This window comes from Strix aluco, chromosome 3 (assembly GCF_031877795.1).
Source record: "Strix aluco isolate bStrAlu1 chromosome 3, bStrAlu1.hap1, whole genome shotgun sequence".
NCBI classification, from domain to species: Eukaryota; Metazoa; Chordata; class Aves; order Strigiformes; family Strigidae; genus Strix; species Strix aluco.
In genome coordinates, this window is record NC_133933.1 from 68,452,155 (window position 1) to 68,474,651 (window position 22,497).

General features: G+C 34.5%; 1 protein-coding gene across 13 annotated transcripts in view; it reads left to right on the top strand.

Annotated features, from left to right (window-relative positions):
- AHI1 (Abelson helper integration site 1) overlaps window positions 1-22,497 on the top strand; it is a 97,016-nt gene that overhangs the window by 14,124 nt on the left and 60,395 nt on the right. For 12 of the 13 annotated variants that reach the window (XR_012622541.1, XR_012622542.1, XM_074819022.1 and 9 more), the window contains exons 5-18: window positions 448-605; window positions 1,652-1,865; window positions 2,605-2,797; window positions 4,347-4,442; window positions 5,861-6,046; window positions 8,073-8,225; window positions 9,029-9,046; window positions 10,391-10,523; window positions 11,526-11,649; window positions 13,962-14,191; window positions 15,632-15,735; window positions 16,332-16,450; window positions 19,519-19,649; window positions 20,489-20,629. Coding sequence is in view for 11 of the 13 variants with exons in the window: in XM_074819022.1 (XP_074675123.1) it covers window positions 448-605; window positions 1,652-1,865; window positions 2,605-2,797; window positions 4,347-4,442; window positions 5,861-6,046; window positions 8,073-8,225; window positions 9,029-9,046; window positions 10,391-10,523; window positions 11,526-11,649; window positions 13,962-14,191; window positions 15,632-15,735; window positions 16,332-16,450; window positions 19,519-19,649; window positions 20,489-20,629 (2,000 nt within the window). In the remaining 2 variants the exon portion in view is untranslated. The remainder of the gene's footprint in view (window positions 1-447; window positions 606-1,651; window positions 1,866-2,604; window positions 2,798-4,346; window positions 4,443-5,860; window positions 6,047-8,072; window positions 8,226-9,028; window positions 9,047-10,390; window positions 10,524-11,525; window positions 11,650-13,961; window positions 14,192-15,631; window positions 15,736-16,331; window positions 16,451-19,518; window positions 19,650-20,488; window positions 20,630-22,497) is intronic. The other variant, XM_074819023.1, reaches the window with a different exon arrangement.

Here is a 22,497-nt window from a genome sequence, read left to right on the forward strand (position 1 = left end):
ATGAAAAAATATAACCAAATACTTTTTTGAAATGCTGTCAAGATTAATATTTAACTCACAGATTCTTTTTAACTTCTTAAAAAAATATCCTCTGTTACTATCTGGTGTTCATTTTCTGTGGAACTCACTCTTAATTAACTTAAGATAATTTTGTGCATGTTTTCTTAGTGATGAGTGGTGGCCCTCATCCAGCAGAAGAGTATTAGTTTAGCTCTATTCACACGAATGGTACTGCAATTATCTGGAAATTAGGGGGAACTGAAGGGGGGAGAGAAATGAAAAAGGCAAGACATTAATGTTGGGGGTGTATGTTGCATTTTCAAGATGCACAGATGATGAGCTGCAGAACTAAAGAGGAAATTTCAAGTGGATTAATAATGGTAATGAACAATTGTATCCGTATATGCAGTAGAATGCAACTGCTGACAGTAATCCATTACATTGCAGTGCAATGTCCCTTTCTGAGCTACAGCATCCTCCAGCAGAAGATGGCAATGCAAATCAGTCCTTGGAAAGACTATTTACATCAGAAGGACAGAAACTGGAGGAAAGCATGGAAAACCAGAAACCTAAAGCGAAGAAGGTTAAAAAGAAAACCAGAAAAGGTCTGCCAACAAAATGTTAGGATGGTGTGCTGCTTTGTTGCTTTATCCAGGTCTTTTTTTTTCCTTTTTTTTTGCACTGCTACAGAAATATTTGTCCGTAGTAACACAGAAGTGATTGAGCTGTTGAAGTTAATTATGTTTCATTAATTACTATTTTTGTTCTTCCAATTCTGAGGCTAATTTGTGAGGAAGTTTATTTGAGTATCAATCTAAAATCTTGAGGATTCATTTACTGTAAATAGTTTTGAAGTGGCTAAATAGTTAAAAAGTTGGGGGTTTTAAAGCATAATATAATAATATTATAAACCACCTTTCAGTGTATTACTTATATGCATATTATAATTTTTTAAATTATTTTATCATTTTTGTTTATACTATAAATGGTGTATCACCACTGTTTTAACCTAATGCTCCATTCAAACATAAGGAATATTTTTTCGTGCAACGCATAGTCAAATTAGGGAATTCGCTTCTCAAGTGTTGTGGAGGCCAAAATAAGAAAGTAGATTAAAAAAATTGAGATTATAGAAATTGATGAGAAGTAGATCTTTTGATATCTATTAAGTCTCGTGGTCTCACTGTAACTTGTAAATGAGGAAGTTCTGAAAACAATAGTATGGTCAAGGAAAATGCACATGGAGAAGGCATCAGTTTCTGCTTGTCTTATTTTTTACGTTTTCCTTAAAAAAGCAAGCAAACAAAAGAACCCCTACTATACGCTGTAGTCCAGAGCAGGGTATTGAACTGTAGGGATTTTAAGACGTTGTGGCACAGAAGAACCTATGTCAATCAAGAGGAAGATCTCTGATTTTACATAAAAATGTTTGTTAATAGGAATAGATTATATTAATATATATTCATGTGTATGTTCATACATGTTTAAAATGCTGCAAATTGGAACATTTTATTTTAACCTATTACATAAAGAACATGTTAAATATTATTACTTTACTATTGATTGCTAAGACAATACAGAGCATTTTTACTCCTTTAAACTGCCATTAGTGGAACATAGTAACCTCTGTTTACTTTGTTCCTATTTCTAGAAGAAAACACAGAAGTTGCTGCAGAAAATGATGAAGCAATGAAGAATTCAGAAATTTCAGCTCAGTCTAAATTTGCTTTTGATGATGATCTTGTGTTGGGAGTTTATATCCATCGATGTGATCGACTTAAAACTGATCTCCTGGTATCTCATCCCATGGTTAAAATCCATGTTGTTGATCAGAGAAGTGGCTTATATGTCAAGAAGGATCATAGGTGACTTTTAATAACTGTTTCTATTATCGGTGATTACTATAAATGCATAGATCCTTCCCTAGAAAATTAAATACGAAAATAATGCTGAATGTTGTTTGTGAGATCATTCATTAGTTTCTACATCTATGATAATATATATATATACCTACAGTAAATTAGGATGGTATTTTTCTGTTCTTTTTGGCACTTTTAAATGCCCTGCACTGCTATATTGCTCTCAAGGTCCCCTGATTTACAGCACAGTTCATTCTGTTTTCTTTCCAGAGAAAAACTTTCCTAAATCTCAAAAATATGTAGAAGCCAGGATTAGAATAAGCAAGCAAAACTCTTGTAGCATAAATAAGTCTGCCTTTTCTTTTTTTATAAAGAACTTTTAAAATCCTGAAATGAAGTTTAGTTCTCCATGTTTCTAATCACTTGTTTGCACTGTCATTATGCATAATTTTCCTGAAAATCAAAATTTTAACAGTGTTTAAGCAGTAGACTGTACCATGATCATTATGCATAAATTTGGTAACAATAACTTGATTGTTACGATTTTGAACTTCAGCCTGTAGCATTTCTACATACATTGTAAATTGTCTTAAATTTTGTGTGGTTTTAGAAATTTTTTTTCTAAAATCAAACAAATGGTATCTTGTAGGTTTTTTTGCTTTCAGTAATTGAAAATACTGTTTCGTTTGAGTTGGTTTTTTTAAGGCCCTATAACAATTGTAACTGTTTGGAAATTTTCAAACAGCAAGAGGAAAGTTTCATCTTCTTCTGAACAAGAACAAATAGAGCACGTTCTTCCTATTTTGACACAACCATATGACTTCAGACAGTCTAAATCAACGGTTCCAGAGTGGGAGGAGCAAGTCATATTTAATGAGTGTTTTAGTTATTTTATTCAAAACACTGAAGAAAGCCCTCGGGTAATCCTGTTTTTTGAGGTAAGGTTAAATGTTTTGTGTCCAATTTATTCATGTTGTGATTTTCTGTTTGTTTCTTCAACAGTATATATTTGACTGATTCAGGTGTTATTTCAGTTATATTGAGTTAATAGCATAACCTTAGGATATGGAATTAAGTGGATATACCAAAAAGTGTTATTGGTGATTGCTAATACCATAAACATTTTTTGTAGCAAAACCACCGTGTTTTGATAGTAGTAAGGAGGACAGAGCTTTCTTATTAAATCAACTGTCACGCTTCTGGGAAGGGCTGTTAAGATCATTCCAGATCAGGAGGGATGGTACTATGTATAAAGGATATCACTTTTTCATTTTGCATATTCTTGAAATCTGAGAAGAAGCTTGAGTACCAGAAACTCAACGATGGAGTTTGCCTGCTTGTAGCAACACCTCTTTTCCCTTGTGCCAGTGAGCAAGCTGTTGCATTGTTTTCCATTAACGTTTTAGACATCTACTTCTCCTCGCCTGTTCTTGGCAAAGTAATTATTAATTCATCCTCCAATACAGTTATGTTTAAAGGAAAAATTACAAGGTGTATATTCAACATGATTTTGAGCTTAAGTATTTCAGTATTTGTAAAGAGAGAGTCTGTAGTATTAACCTGAAAGTGGGAACCTAATACAATAAATGTTTTTTCATTCCTTGTTTCTTATATTTCAAATAGATTGTATATGCAGTATCACAGTATGGCTTTTTTATGTTCTGTGGTACTCATAAATGAACACATTTATCGAATTAAGAGTGCTTAGTTGCTTAACACAAAAGTAATTACATTTGTATTTAAGGATTCTTCATGGAAATCATGTTAATGTTGGGACCAAAAGTATGACTATACTGAAAGCATGCTGTTTGACTTCAGCGTGGTTTATGAAATATCAATTTGAAGAAAGCATGATTCCAAGGGGTTTTTTGTATACCATATAAACCTCTAGGAGTGGTTAAATATGAGAAGATTCTAGTCACTGACCAGAAAAATTAAGAATCACGGACATCACTGGAAGTGTTCAAAGTCAGGTTGGACAAGGCTTTGAGCAACCTGATCTAATGAAAGATGTCCCTGCCCATGGCAGGTGGGTTGGACTAGATGGACTTTGAACGTCCTTTCCAACTCAAACCATTCTTTGGTTGATTCTATGACAGAAGTGATAAAGGTAGGAAAGGAAAACTAACTTTTTGACGGCTGTTTTCCAGCTAGGTTTTAGCTGTCAGATTTGTGAACTATATAGGATTTGTGAGAATTACATATGAACGTTTTCCTCTTTTATTGCGACAGAAGGGAAGGAAGAACAGTTTTTTAAGGCCAGACTTAATGTTCTTTTTTTAAAGTAGGTCATAGTCATCAGGTAAATGCATAAGGATCTGTTATTTCTAATTGTGTACTTGTGTGAAAGAAGTACTGTTTTTGTAATTGTTTAAAATTGAAATCTGCTTATTGAATCTCATCTAGCATATTTTCAGCAGTATTCTTTAATTACTATGAAGTATATCATCATTAGAAATATATTCATATTCGTTCCAATACTTTCAGATCCTTGATTTTCTAAGGATGGATGAAGTGAGAGCCAACTCTGATACACAAATTCAGGAATGTGGCTTCCGAAAAATTTGTTGGGCATTTCTAAAGGTATTGTAAATATTTAAATGAAGAAACAGAATTTGTAAATCTTTTTATTCAATTATTTAAGATGCTAACTGTACTAAGTAGGAAAAGATTTTTTTAATCTTTCCAGGCAACAGATGGAAAAATAAATCCTTGCTTGCTTGACTGTTCTCTCCTTTCCCTCTTCCTTTGCCCCATAAAATTCACAGTAACAATCTTGACAGTAAAGAATATGTATTTTTTCAAGAAAGTACAGAATGTGTAAAACTTTTGTTCATAAAGTACAGAAGGAGGTTTTCTCTGAGTGTTTTCTGCGTGTTCATGAGATTGTGCAAAGAAAATGATAAATCCACTAATTTCTGTATCTCGGCTATTCTGTATTCTAATGGCATTTTCAGTTGGTCAGTCTTTTCAAAGACTCCCTTGCCTAATTATAAAATGTCTGTCATTTTTAGTTGCATAGTTTGAAATGCTGCAGCAATGACATACATGTAATTTAGCCAGCACGTCTTGTACCTTTTTGCCCTTTTAGGAGAGACTTAAATGGGCCAGTTTGGTCTTTTGAGAGCTGACAAGCTTTAATTTGCCTGAGGGTTGTTCCTTTACACCTACCCCAGTGGATGGTAGATCTTGACAGCCATTGAGCAGTCCACAACATGAGAAATACAGGAAAAGATAATGGACTGCAAGTTTATGGGAAGGGAGAGAGACCTCCATATCATTCCATACAGAGTCTCTTCTCAGCTCTGCCCAAGATTAATCTACTGGAATCAGAGGTCTGGTGTTCATGTCTGGGTGTATAGCTGGTGGGAACTGTGCATCCAGGCATTCAGTACAAATAAAATTGTGGCCTGTTCTTCCTTCCTACTGCATCTGCCTGCATTATCCTTTCATCTGTATTAGTCGAAAGTAGAAATGTCCTCAGTGTTAATGGCAGTAGGTACACTTGTTCTTTAGTTCAACATAGAAAACTGTTATTTCCTCTGAAGTTGGAACGGTTACTGCTTTGCAGTATCTTCTGCTCTGAGTCAAAGCCTTACCAATGCCCTTCACTGCATTGTTCAAATGGGACAAATTTGAAAGAGACTCTTTGTGGATTAACAGTTCTTTTGAGATTTGGGTGATTACAAGTAGTAATTAAAAAAAAAAAAAAAAAAAAAGTGGTACTGTGGTACTGCAGAGGTCTTCCCACATACGGGGTGTTACTGTTCTGCATATGAAGCGTGTGTCAAAACCAGGCTGCCATCTAAATTCAATCTCGTGATTTGATCCTGGGGGTGTTTAATACATGTTTACTTCATTAATTCTAGGGGTAGTAGGATAGTATATCTCCCCAGTGGGAAGTGAATTTCAGAGTTTATACTGTAGTTAAGATACTAAAAATAATCACTTTTATTACTTTTATGTAAATTTTTTTTTCCTCTTTTTAATCACCCTTCCAGCTTGTAGGTGCAAATGGAGTTCTAAACATTGATGGAAAACTCCGTCTGCAATTATATTACCCACCTCCAAGGACCAAGTCACATTCGAATGCTGTTGAGGTTTATGACTGGTGGGCAAAATGTCCTAGAAATCGTTATCCATCAACTTTATATGTGACTGTAAGAGGCATAAAACTGCCAGATCACGTAAGTTAAATATATAATATATAAATATATTTACAAATATACAGACTTTTCTGTAGGAAGTAGGAACTAGCTAGAACATGCGAGTGTGTGTGTTTGTATGCATGTATAGAAAAGTTGTACTTATATGCAGTATACAAAATAGCTAGTATATAACTAGCTATAATAAGAACTTCGCATAAGATACATGTTCCAAACTCAGCCCTTCATAACAGGCATGCTTTCCTATCTGCAACATTGCATTTTTTGCCATCGACAGAAAACTTTCAGGGTACTTTCTTGAAGATTGATATTCCTTCTCATTAGGAGAAATGCCATTATAAGTCACTGGACTCATGCAGGTGTGCAAATTGTGTAAGTGAGAGAAGATGTAAGTCACTTAACTCTGATTCCCTGCACCCTCAAGCTATAATGAGTCAGGTTTTTTTCTCAAATGAAAAATCCTTTAAAGACAGGCTTACGTTGGTATGTGCCAAGATGTGCATTCAAGATAAATACAGCATTTGTTGTTCTACAATGCGAGTACAATATTGTTCTATTACATAATTTTCCATATGTATTTACAGTAGTCATAAATCTTTCTTCTGCTCACTGTTCATACAATCAAGGGTGATCTGAAAGCCTGGTGAGATGTCGTCCAAAACCAAGCTAATCTGTGGGATTAGTTCCTATGTTTTTGGGACATTTTTCTAATCTGTGTACTGGAATGACATCTGCAGATCTCTTGCTCAGTCAGCTTGTGTGGTGGTTAGGAATTCTGTGCTCTTGAGCAGCTGTGCGTCATCTTTCTGGAAGCATTCTGAGCCTGTCTTCTCCATGGTCTGAATGTTTTCCGGGTATGTTTAGGTGCTATCACTGGTTTACAGCTGTTCCTACTTTACAGTCCTCTCTGAAGTTCAAGTGATGTCATAAAATTACATAGGCTTTCTGAGCTGTGCTTGACTTGGATATTATTTCATTCTTGTTCTGGTAAGTGGCAGATTTGCCAAGGCTGGGGTTGAACTCCAGATTAAGAGCCATGGCATGATACAGTTTTCTGTGCATAGATTTCTGCTTCCATTTAAGATCTGTTACAGATCCTGCCTAGTCTCCTGCTTCTCTAGAAGGGCCCAGGTCTCCCAAACCTCCTGCATGGGCTGGTAGATATGAACATAGATGTCTTGGATAAAACAAGGCATCTTGCATGGAAGTAGACTCCTTTGTGTGGACAACTGATTTAAGCTCGTAAATTGGTTTCTGCTTGCGTGGTAGGTGTCCAACCTCCCATTTTAGTCACGGGAACCTAGACAGTTATGTGCCCTGAAGTGGATAACTAGCAACTGTCAGCCTGGAAGAAAACAGTAATTTTGCCTGGTATTCAGATGTGTTTCTGAAGAGACTTGTCTTGGTGAAACTGATCAGAACTACAGCTGTTGCTTCGTGGCCTCTGTACCCCTCAGCCATGGGGCTGCTAGGCTGCTTCACAGCATTAAGGCTTCCTGTGTGTTCAAGCTTGGTGTAACTTGTACGTAAGGTTTAGTAAGTGTATTTACAGAAGTTTGGAGAGTATATATGGTTTACCTACAATAAAAATCACAAATGTGGTCAGTCCTCCTTTTATTTAAACATAGTTTGTTCAATACACAATACTGGTAGTATCTTTTGATTTGAAGGTGGTAGATTAATGTCAGTGGAACTATTTACATACTGAAATGCTTTTTTTTAATACAACACATTCACCAGATAGTAGAGTATTACTAATTTTCACTGACCCAGATAGTTAATAAAAATAGACAAATATTGATTATTTGAAAAATCTCTGATACCATCCGATTGACACAACTTTGGAAGCTTGGATTACTTTCTGACTTGCTGGTTACTTTAATTTTTTGCTATGTAGTTTTCATGTATTAAGCTTTTACTAATCTCTATTTTTCAGATGTAAAAATGCAATTCATTTGAAGTTAAAAATACCTTTTAATCTTCTCAGATATTACAGTGTTCATTTTAATAATATTTTTTCCTGATGCTTAGTTTTGTTTGTTTTAAGGTTGCTCCTTCTTTCCACTCTACGATAGCTGTTCAGCAGGAACAAAGTAGTGCAACTCTGTGTGAGCCCCAGAGAGAGGGATCTAAAAAGTCATGTGAACCTTTTCCTCGGGAGAAGAAGGAGCCATTTAAATGGACAAGATTGCCTGGACAGGTGAGGTGTTTTTCTTTGTTTTTTAAAGAGAAACAATTTGAAGATCTGCTATATTTTCATAACTTTATTTTTATGATCTAAGTATTATGAAGCAAGTCAGTCATTAAAGCAAATTAAAAAATACTAACATAAGAAACTCTCAGAAATAGTAGAGGATGCTTATCTTCTTCCACATATGGTTGATTTAACCATTTTTTCCCAGAACAGTCAGGTATTTTTATCTCCTGAATTCTCCAGTAATTTGAAAGAGTAGGGCTATTCAGGTAGTAGAAGTAAGACAGGAAGCCAGTTCTGAGATTTAAGCTTGGCTGGAAATATATTTTCCTGGGTTTTTTTAATTCCATCAGTTAAAGTTATTTTTAGAGTGTAACAGAAGGAATTTTCATTGAAGAACCTTATTAAGAAGGTTCTTGATGACTTCATCCTAACTACGAGATCACTGTAGCTAATGGAATTAGCAATCATAAAGGGAATATTTTTGCAACTATATATAGAATGTCCATGCAATGATTTCATGTTTTTCTGTAGAATGGCATTAGTGTGGGTTCATGGTTCTATAAAAATTTGAATAATACAAAGATGTGTTGATTTTTATTTTGATTCCATACTGTAGTCCTTGTACAGATCCTTTCAAAAAGAACACTTAAATATACGTGGACTTAATTTTATTTCCCGGTAATGTTTGCTGATAATAATAAAATAGTAAAGAATAGGTGAGTCTGTTTTTTACAATGGAAATTTTCTTGCCAAAAATGGCAGGATACCTCAAAGTTGTATTTATGTTAATGTTCATTACTTTTCAGAAAGTTGCCATTCTGAAAGTAAGTGTGTAATCAAAACCAAGAGAAGTGTGATCCTAAGAATATTTGCCTGTCGTCATAAAAATAAAATTTGGCAGCTGATTTATTCTTAGACTAGTCCATGTACATATTAAAGAACTTCAGGAGCAACGGTGATGTATTTTGTGATGTGCTGTCTTATGAAAAAGTTTCAGTAAGGTTAGCCTAATGTGGCATGTCTGTTTGCCAAAGAATATTAAAGCAGATGTGTGCATTTTAAAATGAATAATCGCTCAAAATTATTATTTCCTTTTTATATATTTAAATTATTGTTTTACCTTTAAAGGTAAGTTATCTTTTTAAAGAATCACAATATATCTGTATCTTTCTGCATAGATATAGGTGGATGACCTTATTTTTCCAAAATATTCTATAGAATTAGGAATTAAATATGAGATTAATTTTATATGTGAATTGTAGCTGCATGACCTGTAAATAAAAAAAGTTTGTTCTGAGCTGAATTATTGATCCAATGTAGTAATGTTTTATTTTAGAGAGAGGTTAAAAAGCATAAGAAGGCTTAATTCCATATATAGTTTCTAACAAGATGTGTTTACCTTTATTCTGAAGTAAACAGTGTATATTCAATTTTTTCATAAGTAGATCTATTTGTATACTTTTAAATGCATATGAATCTCTTCATGCTCATTTTTCATTCATAAAGGTCAATCAGGTTTAGGTTAAATAATCACATAACTACTCTAGATATTTTAATTCCCCTTAAACTTTGTATTTTGTTCAAAGAGAAAAAGCCCTTGGGTGAAAAAGAGGCAATACTTTAGGAGAGAGGAGGGGGACTATAATACCTGTGCAATTTTTTGAAATGTTTCATTGCTATTTTAAAAAAATCAGGAATTAAAATACAGATGAGGAATGTTAAGGGTGATTTGGTAGACCAAAGGTTTGAGCGCCTGGACTTAGTCTTCTGAGTTCACACTGCAATCATTTAAGTTACTAATAGTTTTGCTTAGACTCCTTAAACAAGCTTGACTTACTGTCTAACTCTACAGTTTATATTATTGACGATGGTCTTCAATAAGCACTTCTTAAGATTAAGGAAATTACTTCAATTTTAAATTTTCTTAGGTTTTTAAAACTTGTGGTTGTCTGTAAATAATGGGTCAGAAATGAATATACAAACTAGATGTGGTCTAAGTTTTATGCAACAGAACTGTCTCTCTTTAGAAGGTTGAATTTTTCTTTTAAATTCTCTTAAGATGTTAGTAGCTTTTTAAAACATAAGCATGACAGGAACTAAATGTGTTTTAAGCATTGGGTAGTTAATATTTATAACTGTGTAATCCCAATTCTTACCTGAAAAGCTAGGCTTGCCGCATACCGAACAAGCATCTGTTTTCACTGCGAGGTGGAGATACAGGCTGTTTCTGTATTCGTTTCTCTCATGATGGGAAAACACTGGCAGCAGCATGTGCAGGAAGGAATGGCTATCCCATTGTTTGTAAGTTTAAAATATGTTTCAGTTGTGGTTTTTTTTTTTTTCCTTATAACTCATGTAGTTTGAAATTAAAGGGCAAAAGATGTGTGGATTTTTTAGAGGTTTTCTTTTATAATTGTGTTTTGCAAATTGTTCTGTGCATTAAAGACACTGGGGAAAATGTTCTTTCTGTGTTAGTAAGGCTGGAGCTGGCTTTTCATACATGGCAATGTATATACAGTTTAACAGTATGAAATACGCTATTTCTGTGCAGAGGTCTAATGGAAATACTAAATCAGTTTGCATAGGAACATATCTTCTGATAATAAAGTTTTAAGTGAAATAACTTTTCCAGCCCCACTCCACACGCTTTTTGTGTAAGTTTTTCTCCTAACCTGTCATGAAGGTTAGGTACCCAGAACATCGTCATCTCCAGAGAGACTACCGGAGGCTGCTGTCTTCCATGGTTCAGTTCACTTGGAACTACAAATATTCATTATTATTCAAACTTGGGGCTGCTTTTTCACCGTAGCCTCAACTGCATAGTTCTTAAACTCTGCATAGGAACATTGAGATTTAGAGAACGGTATTTTAAGTGTACACAAAGTAGATGTTTTAATGCAAGGAACAGTAAGTCTAGATTCCTTTATTACACAGCCACAGAAAATTATCTCAATGTTAATCTATTTCAAAGATTGGTCAAGTAGCTGCCAAAATTTAAAAAAAAAAATAAATCAGAAGAAATTATAATCCTAATCTGTTTCTAATAATTTAAAGCAAGTAGGCTGTTTCGTAAGGGTTAAGACATTTGTGACATCCATGAACCACTAGATGGAAGTATATGCTTGTGGTCCATGCATATCTAGCAACTATTTGATCTTGTTCTCTGAAAATGAGAAGGTGAAGAAAATGACTTGTGCTAGCAGAAACTCAGCCAAAGATTAGACTAAGTTTTGCACTAGTGATTGCATATAGTTGATTGTAAATACTTACAAAGTTTTTACTTCTCTATTTAAACTTCACTAGTGTACGAAATACCTTCTGGACAGTTCCTGAGAGAATTTTATGGTCATCTTAACATAGTGTATGATCTTTGTTGGTCAAAAGACAATCAATACCTTCTTACTGCATCCTCTGATGGCACTGTCAGGTCAGTATGATGAAGGTATTCTGGCAGATAGCACCAGAAACAGAAAAGAAGGTGGTTCAATTTCATGTCTTGCTACAAACTATGTTATAATGTTAAGATTCGATTACACTGTGACATTCTATAACAGTGTAAAAATTGTGATGGAGTTAATCACTTATGCTGTATTTAATATATTGTTTTCTAATGTATATGTATTTGAAACCAAAGCTTTTCTAAAAACTGTAGTATCTAAATCTACAGTGCAGCAAAAAACCAAAAGGCTTTATATTTCAGGAAGTCACTGAGACAAAATATTCTGTCCTTGGAGAAATTGCTATATTATGAATGCAGTATTAAGTTCATGAATTTGAACATGAGGTAGGAAACTGAAAATTTAAGATTTGAGTTATGTCTATAAATTGGCCACACTGCACATATATATGTTTGGGTTTTTTTAGTTTTTGGACAGTTAGTTAAATAATTCAACTTAAATTGCTGTAAGTGAAATTTGATAGTATTATTTCTGAGACTGAATGTGTACACATTTTCCTCTTCAATTAAAAAATGTACTTCAGTGCAGTGTTAAAGTTGAAATACTAATCTGTTCAAGGGTTAAAAGCAAAACCTTAAAAACTGTAGAAATACATGAAAATATGGCAGTGATACTACACAATTCTATTATGAGCAACTTCATAGGTTTTCATAGGGTGCTTTTTCATTTTTTTAGCTCTTCAGATCCCTATCTGTTGTTTCTGTTATGCAACTCAGTAATGCTACAGGCAGTTGCATAATTGAAATGCCAGAAGAATTGTTAAATGATATATTGTATGTGTGGAACTGGGCTGCTTTTTTTTGCTGCTTGTATGTAGGCATAAAAAAGAGTATTTTAGGAGCTTAGCCCATGTTCTTATTTAATCTGCTTCGAAATAAAAATTTTTTATATTGAAGTAAATATAAATTTCAGTCATTTATGTTACCAATAAGTAGGCCCAGCAGTTCCTCAATTCTTGAATTTGTGGCAGCAAGTTGAAACTGTAGTGGTCTGCCTCCTTTTCTGTGTACCATGCATAGTCACTACATGAGTTACTAGTTCCTGTATTTATTGTCCGTTGCCTTAAGCACCTTACAAAGTCTCAGTTTAGGCAGGGAGTTTCTTCTTTTTCCCTTTTATACTGGGAACACTTTGCCATTGAAATATGGTAGAATTGAAAGATGAGGACTGAAAGGTACCCCGTTGCTTTACAGTTATTACCAGTTTGTTACTTGGACCATCACTCAGACTGAGTTCTAAGGCAACTTCAAGGGAAATTTGGGAACTTATGTGAATTCTTCCTTATATAGTTTTATGTTACCCTTGAGCCTTCCCAAGCTTTAGTCCCATGTTATTAACTTGGAGCAATAAATTAACTTTTATGTTGTTAGAGCAAAACCATTCTAAAAGGTAGGTAGACTCCTTGTGACCTTTGCACATTAAGTTGCAAGTTAATTGCTGTACTCTAAGGGATTGCAGTTTTGTAATGAACTCGCCTCGAAGTTAGAATTCTTCAGTAGCCACCAGAAGTAGTCACCCCACCTGGAAGGGTGGTACTCAAACAATTAAATTCCATATAGTAACTGAGCACTGTCTGAAATGTGCTGCCCACTTGTATTTCATGATCCAGGTACCATTCCATTCTTTATGGATTCAACTTTGGGCAAGGCTCAATAATAAAATGCTTAGCATCAAACAGAAAATACTTCCTAAGAAAAATCTGATCTTACAGCTGTGAGTGGTAAAGGACAGGAAATAGATGAATAGTAAGAACTGAATTTATGTGAAAAAAACACCCTTGAGATCACAATCACTGTGTGGAAGGTAATTGTTCTTTTAAAACTTTCTGGGGTTTTATTTATATTTAGTAGTCCTAAATGTTCCTTTGTGGGTTTTTTGTTCTACCTTCTTTTTTTTCTCTCTTCTTTTTCTAAATGAGTGATATCCCAGAAGGTCTTAATAATTTGTTTATAACTCCTGAAAGATAAGAAACCGATCCATCCCATTAAATTCTTTATATGCACTTTAAAATGTGCAAGATAACTATTAAAAGAGTAAGTAGTCATGAATTCACTTTGAAGACAGAGTACTATGTAAAGTAGCATATATATCTTAATTCTTGTTAGAAAGTACCATATTAAAGGATTAAATATAGGTGGAACAAATTGGTGGGATAAACAGGTGGTGTTCAGTGTTTGCAAGCATTTGCCTCTAGAACCACCAGCACAAACTATGACATCAGTTACCCCTGAGTATGTGATTGCTTTTATACAGTAGATATCCTAACCTCCTTTCCTTTTAGAATGTGGAAAATAGAAACGCAGGCGGCATCTGCAGTGAGAGTTTTCCCCCATCCTTCATTTGTTTACACTGCAAAGTACCACCCAATTGCTGACTCGTTGGTTGTAACAGGATGTTACGACTCAGTGATTAGAATCTGGAATGCAAATGTGAAAGAAATTCATGGGCAACTGCTACAGGAGCTTGATGGTCACAAAAGTTTCATCAACACACTTTGTTTTGATGCAGAAGGTATGTACTTGGTATTACTTTTTTCAAATAGTCTTCAGTTGAAGATCAACTTGAGTGTTACTAGTTTTCTTTATTTTATAGAGGCAATGTGAAACGCTATAATAGAATGGAATAGTTTTAGCTGTGTTTGCAATTAGTATGTTAGTATGATGCCTTATTTGGATGAACACAAAGGGACACGTGGTCCCTGATATAATCTGAGAGTAATCAGAAAAGGTAAGTGTAGAAGGGACAAGCAAACAAATGTGTAGTGATCAGGCAACGATGACTGGGCAAATTTTGGTCATAGTTTAGTTTTTATTGTCCCTATAACTAGCTATTATTAGTTTATTAATAGTTAGCTAATATTTTGTACATACTGCAACAAAAATTAGCAGAACATAAAGCACAGATGCTACTGTCCAGAGGAGTCAAATGCATTGAAATGCAGGTGCAAAGCCTAGCAGTGTAGAGAGGTAAGTTGGAAAAAAGGCAGGTTTGGCTAGAATTCTTCTAGGTGGAAGAATTATGTACTAATTTAAAAGCAGAAGCAGGAAATCTAAAACCGGCTTCTAGAGAACTCTCAGAACAAGAGATGGCATGATCCAACAGTAGCAAAGACAGCTCCACCATATTGTCATTCAGGGTTATCAACTCAATACAAAGATTTAAAAAAATGAGGTAGCAATAGTTAGATTGTGAGAATTATAATGCTAGACTGAAGAAGTGGGAAGGTGATGAACTTCTCAACATTGACAGAGAATGTGAAAAACTGAGAGAAAAGGACAGAGATTTGAGCATTGTGAATAACGTTAAGTGGTAGATTAACAGCTGAATGTGAGTGAGAGAGATGTACTGACATGTGCTAGTGGAGGGTGGGAAGAGTTGAAGATGGGTGAATGAATAAGATACTTGGAAGTGTTTGACTTTTTCTGGTATTAGTGGCATCATTAGTAGTTAGGTGGTTCGTTTTTGGAGGTATTCACTGGAGTAGGTTCTGTGAATAGGAAAGAATTGCATTTTTATAAATTTGTGTTTAATAATTTTATAAAATTGTGCTTAATTTAAGAGCAACTGTTGGAAAACAGTATTTGTTCCTGTTCAAGATGCTCTTGGTGAATGTATAGGTAAGCATTAGGCTATCATTCAAAGCTCATTGAGCTACAAATTCTCATTTTTTTGCTGGTTCTAGAATATGAGTAAAAATGAAAAAACTTAAAAGAATATTCAGCACCCTGGTATCTAACTTATGTCCTGAATCCAAATTTATGGTATCAACTTATGCCATGCGGTATAAGCAAAATGTATTTGCAATGAGTATATCATAGCAAACCAGAGGAAAGAACTCATGTTCGCCTATTCACAAAAATAATAGAAAACAATTGTTTCTTGTTCATACATCCTTTTCTGTACTAGTTCTTTTGTGTGGTATTCTTCTACTTATAAGACATTATTTCACAGGGCTCCACATGTTCTCAGGAGATAGTTCAGGACTGATAATAGTTTGGGATACATCTGTCAAAGGAAGTTCTCAACACCTGTTTCAACACTGGAGGATTAATAAGGTATGCGGGTTTCTTAAATTAGCATTGTAATTTTTATGTGTACTATTCCAGATCTAGTCATTTGGTGTGAATTCAAATTTTTTTATGCATTAACTTTGTTTAACTGAAAAGGTGTATTTTCTTTAAATAACGGTACAAAAGAGCTGATAGAACATGCTGTGATTCACTGGCTTAAAATTTTTGAGTTTTTCAACTTTTTATATATAAAATATGAAAATGCTTGAGGTCTAATAGCATTGTATTAACAGGTAAGTGCTAACGCATTAGGTTTGTTCTCTAGAGACATCAATAAAATAGACCACAGGCTTTACAAATTGCCTTTGTTCATACCTTAGAGGCCTAATGTTCAGTTAGCATTTCTGCTATCAGCTGTGTTTCAGAAGTTCAGAGTCACATCAGAATCTGCCTTGTGGTTGTGTAAAGTTGATTGCCAAGGATGTAATGCCTTAATATAGGAACAAACTTTTTCCTTAACCAAATAGAATAAAGTGGACAGAAGAAGAGTAGTGCAAGATAAAAATGAATAATGATGTGTAAAAATGTGAGCTTTAAAACCCAAAGTTGTATTTTTTACTTTCTTTTCCTTCTTTCTGTAGGAAATAAAAGAAAATGATATTAAAGGAACACCAATAAATCATTTGGAGGTGCATCCAAATGGAAGGCGTTTATTAATCCATGCCAAAGACAGTACCCTGAGAATCATGGATCTCAGAATGTAAGTAGATTTTTGGTGACAAAGGCATATTTCCTTTTTGTTTTAAAATTTACTTGGGGAAATAAAGTACCATAAAACTATTAAATGTATAGTTGTGGAGAAGAAAGATGTCCTAATAATCAAAGATAGCAATATTAGGTTTAGGAAATTGTTTCAAAACACTACTGTATTACAGACCTTTTGTGTGATATTGGGTAAATCTTTTAGAACAGAATATCCAAAAAATTACTAGACTACTTGGGAGCTTAAGGAGGCATGAAGGAGAAGACACTAGTCTCCTAAAGATTCAGTTCACTTTTAAAAATGCAGTCTGGGCATGAAAATAACTGTGAAATGATAACATTTATTTGTGCATTAGTTTGTCATTGTTAAGACTATGGGAAGGGTATTTTGATGATGGAATGAAGATTGTCATTATAAACACTGAAAAATGCAGTGATGTACATATTGTGGTATATTAAGCAGGCCATGAGATATTTTTAACTTTGTTTCTGATGATTTTCTCATTTTTAGTAGTTATGAACATGATTTCTTAATAATAAAGTATGATAAACAAGGGGATAACAGAATCACCTGAGTTGTTGAGATTGGAGACTGTCCAGTTCAACCCCAATAATCAAAGCTTGAGAGCATGTAACTCAGAGCTTTGTCCAGTTGGGTTCTGAATGTCTTGAAGGATGGAGAGTTTACATTTCTGTGAGCAACATGTTCTAGTGTTCATTCACCTTCAAACTAAAAGAATTTTTTTCTTAATTTTAAACAGAATTTCCCATATTTCAATTTGTGTCCATTTTCTCTAGTCCTTTCATTGGGTGAAATTGAGAAGAGTTATGTAAGTTAGTAAGATGCCCCTGATAGTTAATAAGATGCACCTGAACGTTCTCTTCTGGAGAATAACGTTAAAGATATAAACACTCTTTCTAAATTATTTGTCCTTAAGTTCATGGGTTCCCTTCCTCCCCTCATAACGCAGAAAATCAAAGGTCCCTTGTGTTCTGCATGAGATTACCTGGGGACGTTATGTTTACGCTCCCATAGCATGAGAAACTACATTCTTGTAGAACATGCTTTTGTACATATATAAACTCTCTCAGGAAATCTCACTCTTAAATAATATACTGGCTTGGATGCTTGAACTTGCTGAAGACTTTCCAGTCTTATATTGCACTCTTCATCTTTTACCATAAATGGTAACTTCCAATGACCATGCTAGAAGGCTAAACTATCCACTCAATCAAAGCATAAAATCAGTGGTTTAACAGAGGGAACCTGTAGTTTTTAAAGCAGATAGTGTTCTATCACTACCATTCCTAGAAAGAGCAGAATTTTAGTTTGAGAGAGAAAAATGAACATGCATATTAATCTCTAAGAAAGAGTTAATATGGTGTGCAATTTCACAATTATTTTAAGCCAGTTTATCCATAGGACACGGCATCTCCTTCTGTCTCCTACACCTTTGGCCATGTATTCCTAGTATTTCCTTTTTATCAGCTCTAGGGATCTTTTGATGCAGGGTTAAGTTAGATTAGTGAACTGATCTGACTAAAAATCAGCCTACAAATACAAATGATTAATTTTCATTTTAATCAACTATCTGATCTAACTCATCTGATAGCTGCCCAAACACTAGAGAAGAAATGCGGGAGAGCCTGGGAAAATAAGGGTGGAGAGGACAGCAGCAGGACTGCTGCTTTGACTGCAGCCCACAGTTACATTGGCTTAAGTCTATCAATAAACCACAGGGTCAGATACCCAGCAGTGATAATTTTACACGTCAGCATTAACTGTTCATTCCCTGCATGAGAAAAGAGGGGGTGGAGGTCACAGATCAACACAATTCACTTTGATTGACAGCTAGTTGTGCTTAACTTTCCTCTTTCAACTTGCTTTTTTGATCTTTTTTGATAATGCTGTTGTCCTGTCACTCAGGTATGTGATCAGGGATTTGGTTTTGGTTCAGACCTCTCCTTAGGGTTTCATATGCAGGTTAGTTTTACATCTTGCAGAGCTCTTCTGCTGCATGACATCTCAGAGATACTATCTTTCTTATTCACACAGCTAAAACTCTTTATTTGGGCTAGTATGGTTTTTGCACTGGGATCATTAAAGCATCCTTTTCTCTTGCTTGCCAAATAGAATTAATTGTATGTAGGGTATTCAGAATATTGTTAAAAATAGTTTTTCTGTCATATTAACTGCACTGCATTTCTCCCAGCATCTCTCTGTTGTTTCTGCAGTAACACATTTTAAAATTTACTGTCTTCTGTCTTTGAGGGCTGTCATGGCCTATTGCCATTCTTTTGCCTCAAGTTCTGCATTGTAGTATTACTGCTGTATTAGGTTCCATTTTGAACTTTCATATATCTTTCCAAGCTGTACCTCCTGTTTGAGAGAGCCTCTTACAAACTGGCTTATGCTTCTTTAAATCCTTTTGTGTAGATTCTCTCTTACTTGACGCCTACAAACTGTTTGACGGTAGTTCACTAGTAGTTCATTATTACTATGCTGACCAGTAGTGTTGCACTGAAAAAAGATTAGGATACCTAAGTTGCAAATAATACTAAAAATATTAATGTTAGTAGTAAATCAACATTGAAGTCTGAAATTTCTTGAGTCTACTGCTGGTTTTCTAACCAAGGAGACATTAGTCTGAAAACCTAAGGAGAGCTGCAGGATAAATTTAATCACTATTGGGATGTAATCAAGCTCAGGAAAACTTTTTTGTCAGAGCTTGCAGTAATAGTGCAAATTTCCCCTTTTTTTGCAAAGCCCAGGATCAAGAAAATACAAATTATTACTTCTATATCCATTCTCTAGAACTGAGTATTTCCATTTTCTACTGAAAGATGAGGATGTACACTTTCATCTGTAATTTCAGGTGCATTATGAAAGCCAGGGAAAAGAAAGAGTGAACACTGTGCTCTGCAAAAGGTGGGTGCATATCCCATAGTTGGGATGCAAGGTGTATTGATTTTTCTGAAGAATAGACGGAGGGACTGACACGCCAGAAGTTGGATTGTCTGTTCTGAAAGTATCTGCTACATTTGCATATTATTCTTTATCTTTAGCTTGGCTACAAAGAAATACATAGGTGCCACAAATTACAGAGAAAAGATTCACAGCACCATAACACCGTGTGGTACGTTCCTGTTTTCTGGAAGTGAAGATGGAAAGGCTTATGTTTGGAATCCAGAAACAGGTAATTAATTATTTTATGGTCTTAAGTTGGGTTGTCAAGGCTGAGGGGGAAAGGGTTTTGTAAGCTTTATTGAGGCACTTTTGATGGAATAAAACTTCACTAGGATATTCTTAAATCCTGAAGCCTTAGCTCCACCTTTTACGTAGCTATTATTATCTCTAAGATTTAATAAATCTTAGAGATAAAAAGGAAAAAGTAAATTTTAAATATTTTAAAACTGGCAGCTAACTAACAGTTTTGTTTTGAATTTCTTTCCACATTTCCAACTATATTACACCTATGCCACTACATAATTTGTCTAAAAACTTTTTAAAAAAGAAGTAAAAAGAGGGAGGAACTTTGTTACTAGTATGTTTTCACCAGTCTTTGACTCTTGCTTACACACTATACTTGCATTCATAATGCCATCAGCTGAAGAGATCATTTTATTTTTTTTTTCAAATAATTTTGTGCTCAACTTTTACTCCTATAGTCAGTATTATATAATTGAAATTTACAACTAAGATAGCTATCTCTGGCAAAATGCAAGCACAAACAAATGCTGTGGAACGCCACCTTTCCAGAACTTGCTTATCAGAACATGAGAACTCAGCCAACCTGGTGCATTCTCTGGGGTTTCCTGCAGCTGTTGCAACAGTACTAACTTTTCTGACTTACTGAATAACTTAAAAGCATGCAATATTTTTTGTCTTATGCCAAATACTACTTTTCAGTAAGGAAATTGACTGAAGAACATTTATTTACAGTGACAGTCACTGCACTGTAGTAATACAAGCTTTACCCAACTGCTGTATCAAATATGTTTCCATGGTATTAATAAATATATTTCACTTCTGTAGGAGATCAGGTGGCCATATATTCTGAACTCTCCTACACATCTCCAGTTCGTGATGTTGCTTTTCATCCACATGAACACATGGTGTCATTTTGTGCCTTTGGTCAAAACCAGCCAATACTTGTATACATTTATGATTATAAAGGTACAGTACATATTTTCTTGATACACACTGTAAATATTTTATTTTAGAGGTGATTTGCTAGTATTTGTACTTATTTTGAAGGAAAAAGAAAACAGTCATTTGATCATAATACATATCTTTATCCTGGGAGATATCAAAACTGAACAAGACATGACCCTGAGCAATCTGCTCTAGGTGACCCTACTTTGAGCAGGGGTTTTGGCCTAGCCAGTCACCAGAGGTCTCCTGTAACCTCAGGTTTAAATGTGTATTGTATGTCATCCTATGTGATTTTTACAGCACTTTATCATATATAGGCAGCATCATACAAGTATTTAAAAGCCCTTTTTCAGTATCCAGGTAGATTATGGAGCCAGAAAATACTGTCATTCTGAAAATTAATGAGTAGCTTAATAGAAATCTCAGTATTTTGTGCTGGCTATGTTACAAAATAATGTTGAGGAGCTAAATAGAAATGAATGAGAGAGTATAGATTATTTTAATAAACAGGTGTTATGTCTGTGGTGTGATTATGTGAGATATTTATTCCCCATGTTCTATTAAAGAGAAGATAGTGATAAATGCTAACTGAATTTTTGATATACAAAATAAAATTTAGACTTTCCTTTGCAGACTTTTCTGATAGTTGTGTTTTCTGTGGTTAGCTTTAGCAGTTTTATTGTTTCAATTAAGGACATAGTTGCAGATGTCATGTTGCATCTAGACAGTAGATGATACAAACTATGCAATAAATTTTGACTATCTGTAACAGATTTTTGTTTGAATTATATTTGCAATGAACATTGATTTATAAAGCTAATCCTGTCTTTATACATTTGCTTTTGAAATAACATGTAGCAATGAGATTACTCATATCAAATCTTACAATTAGGTTATTTGTCTGTTGAACTGGTTGACTTTTACAGGAAAATAAAGTGGAATGACTTTACCATCAATAGTCAGTGTTAAACTTTAACCCAGTAAGTTATCTGCATTATAGAGAGCAATGGAAAACTTTTTGGGTGAAGGTTTTCTTTAAAATTTTTAGACTGTTCAGCAGACAGTGAGTCTTTAAAAAGCTAATAGGGTAGTTTTATATATATATGTGTGTGTGTGTGTATATTTAGAGATCACACAGATATCACACTGGTAGTTATTTGTATCATCTGACTGCATAACTAAGTCACTGGTGACAGTAAGATTTTGCATAGGTTGTGGTCTTTTCTACATTATCTGTTACTAACTTTTTGTTCCTTTTTTGGTTAAAAGCAGACACTTTTTGCTTTCAGAAGATGGTCTTACTGCCTTAGTGTTGAAAGAGTTAATCATATAGTAATACTAATTTTAGTCACTGACACAGTTTTTAAAGACTCCAGCAGTATGTGTTTTACATACACCAACAGTTCTATGAATATCCTGGACAAAACTTTCATGAAGAATTATTTAAACTTTGTTGGCTTGAGATGGTAGTACAAAAAATGTCAATCAATTTGTTTAAATGACAGTGAGCACAACTTTCATCAAAACTATCCTATTCTAGAGCAGGCTACTTCCTAAGAATACCTCCTGTGCCTGTATATATGTTTAGAAACTTGTGGAATTTTACTCAAGTATAATAAGCTCACTTGAACTGGGCTGGAAAAAATGTGATAAGTACCTAGTAAAATAACTGACTTGAACTCAGTGCAAGCTCTATAGCTTTCTTGCCCTTGAAAAATTCCTGGTTTTTTTCTTCCCCCTTAATATTTCTGAATGGAGAACACCATTGTTTATAAGCAATACAAAAATACCAGTTCTGTGTGAGAGGTTACCGAACACAGATAACCGAAGAGAGACATCGTGATCAGGAAGAGTTAGGGGGAATGGGTTAGTATGGGGAAAATTTCTTG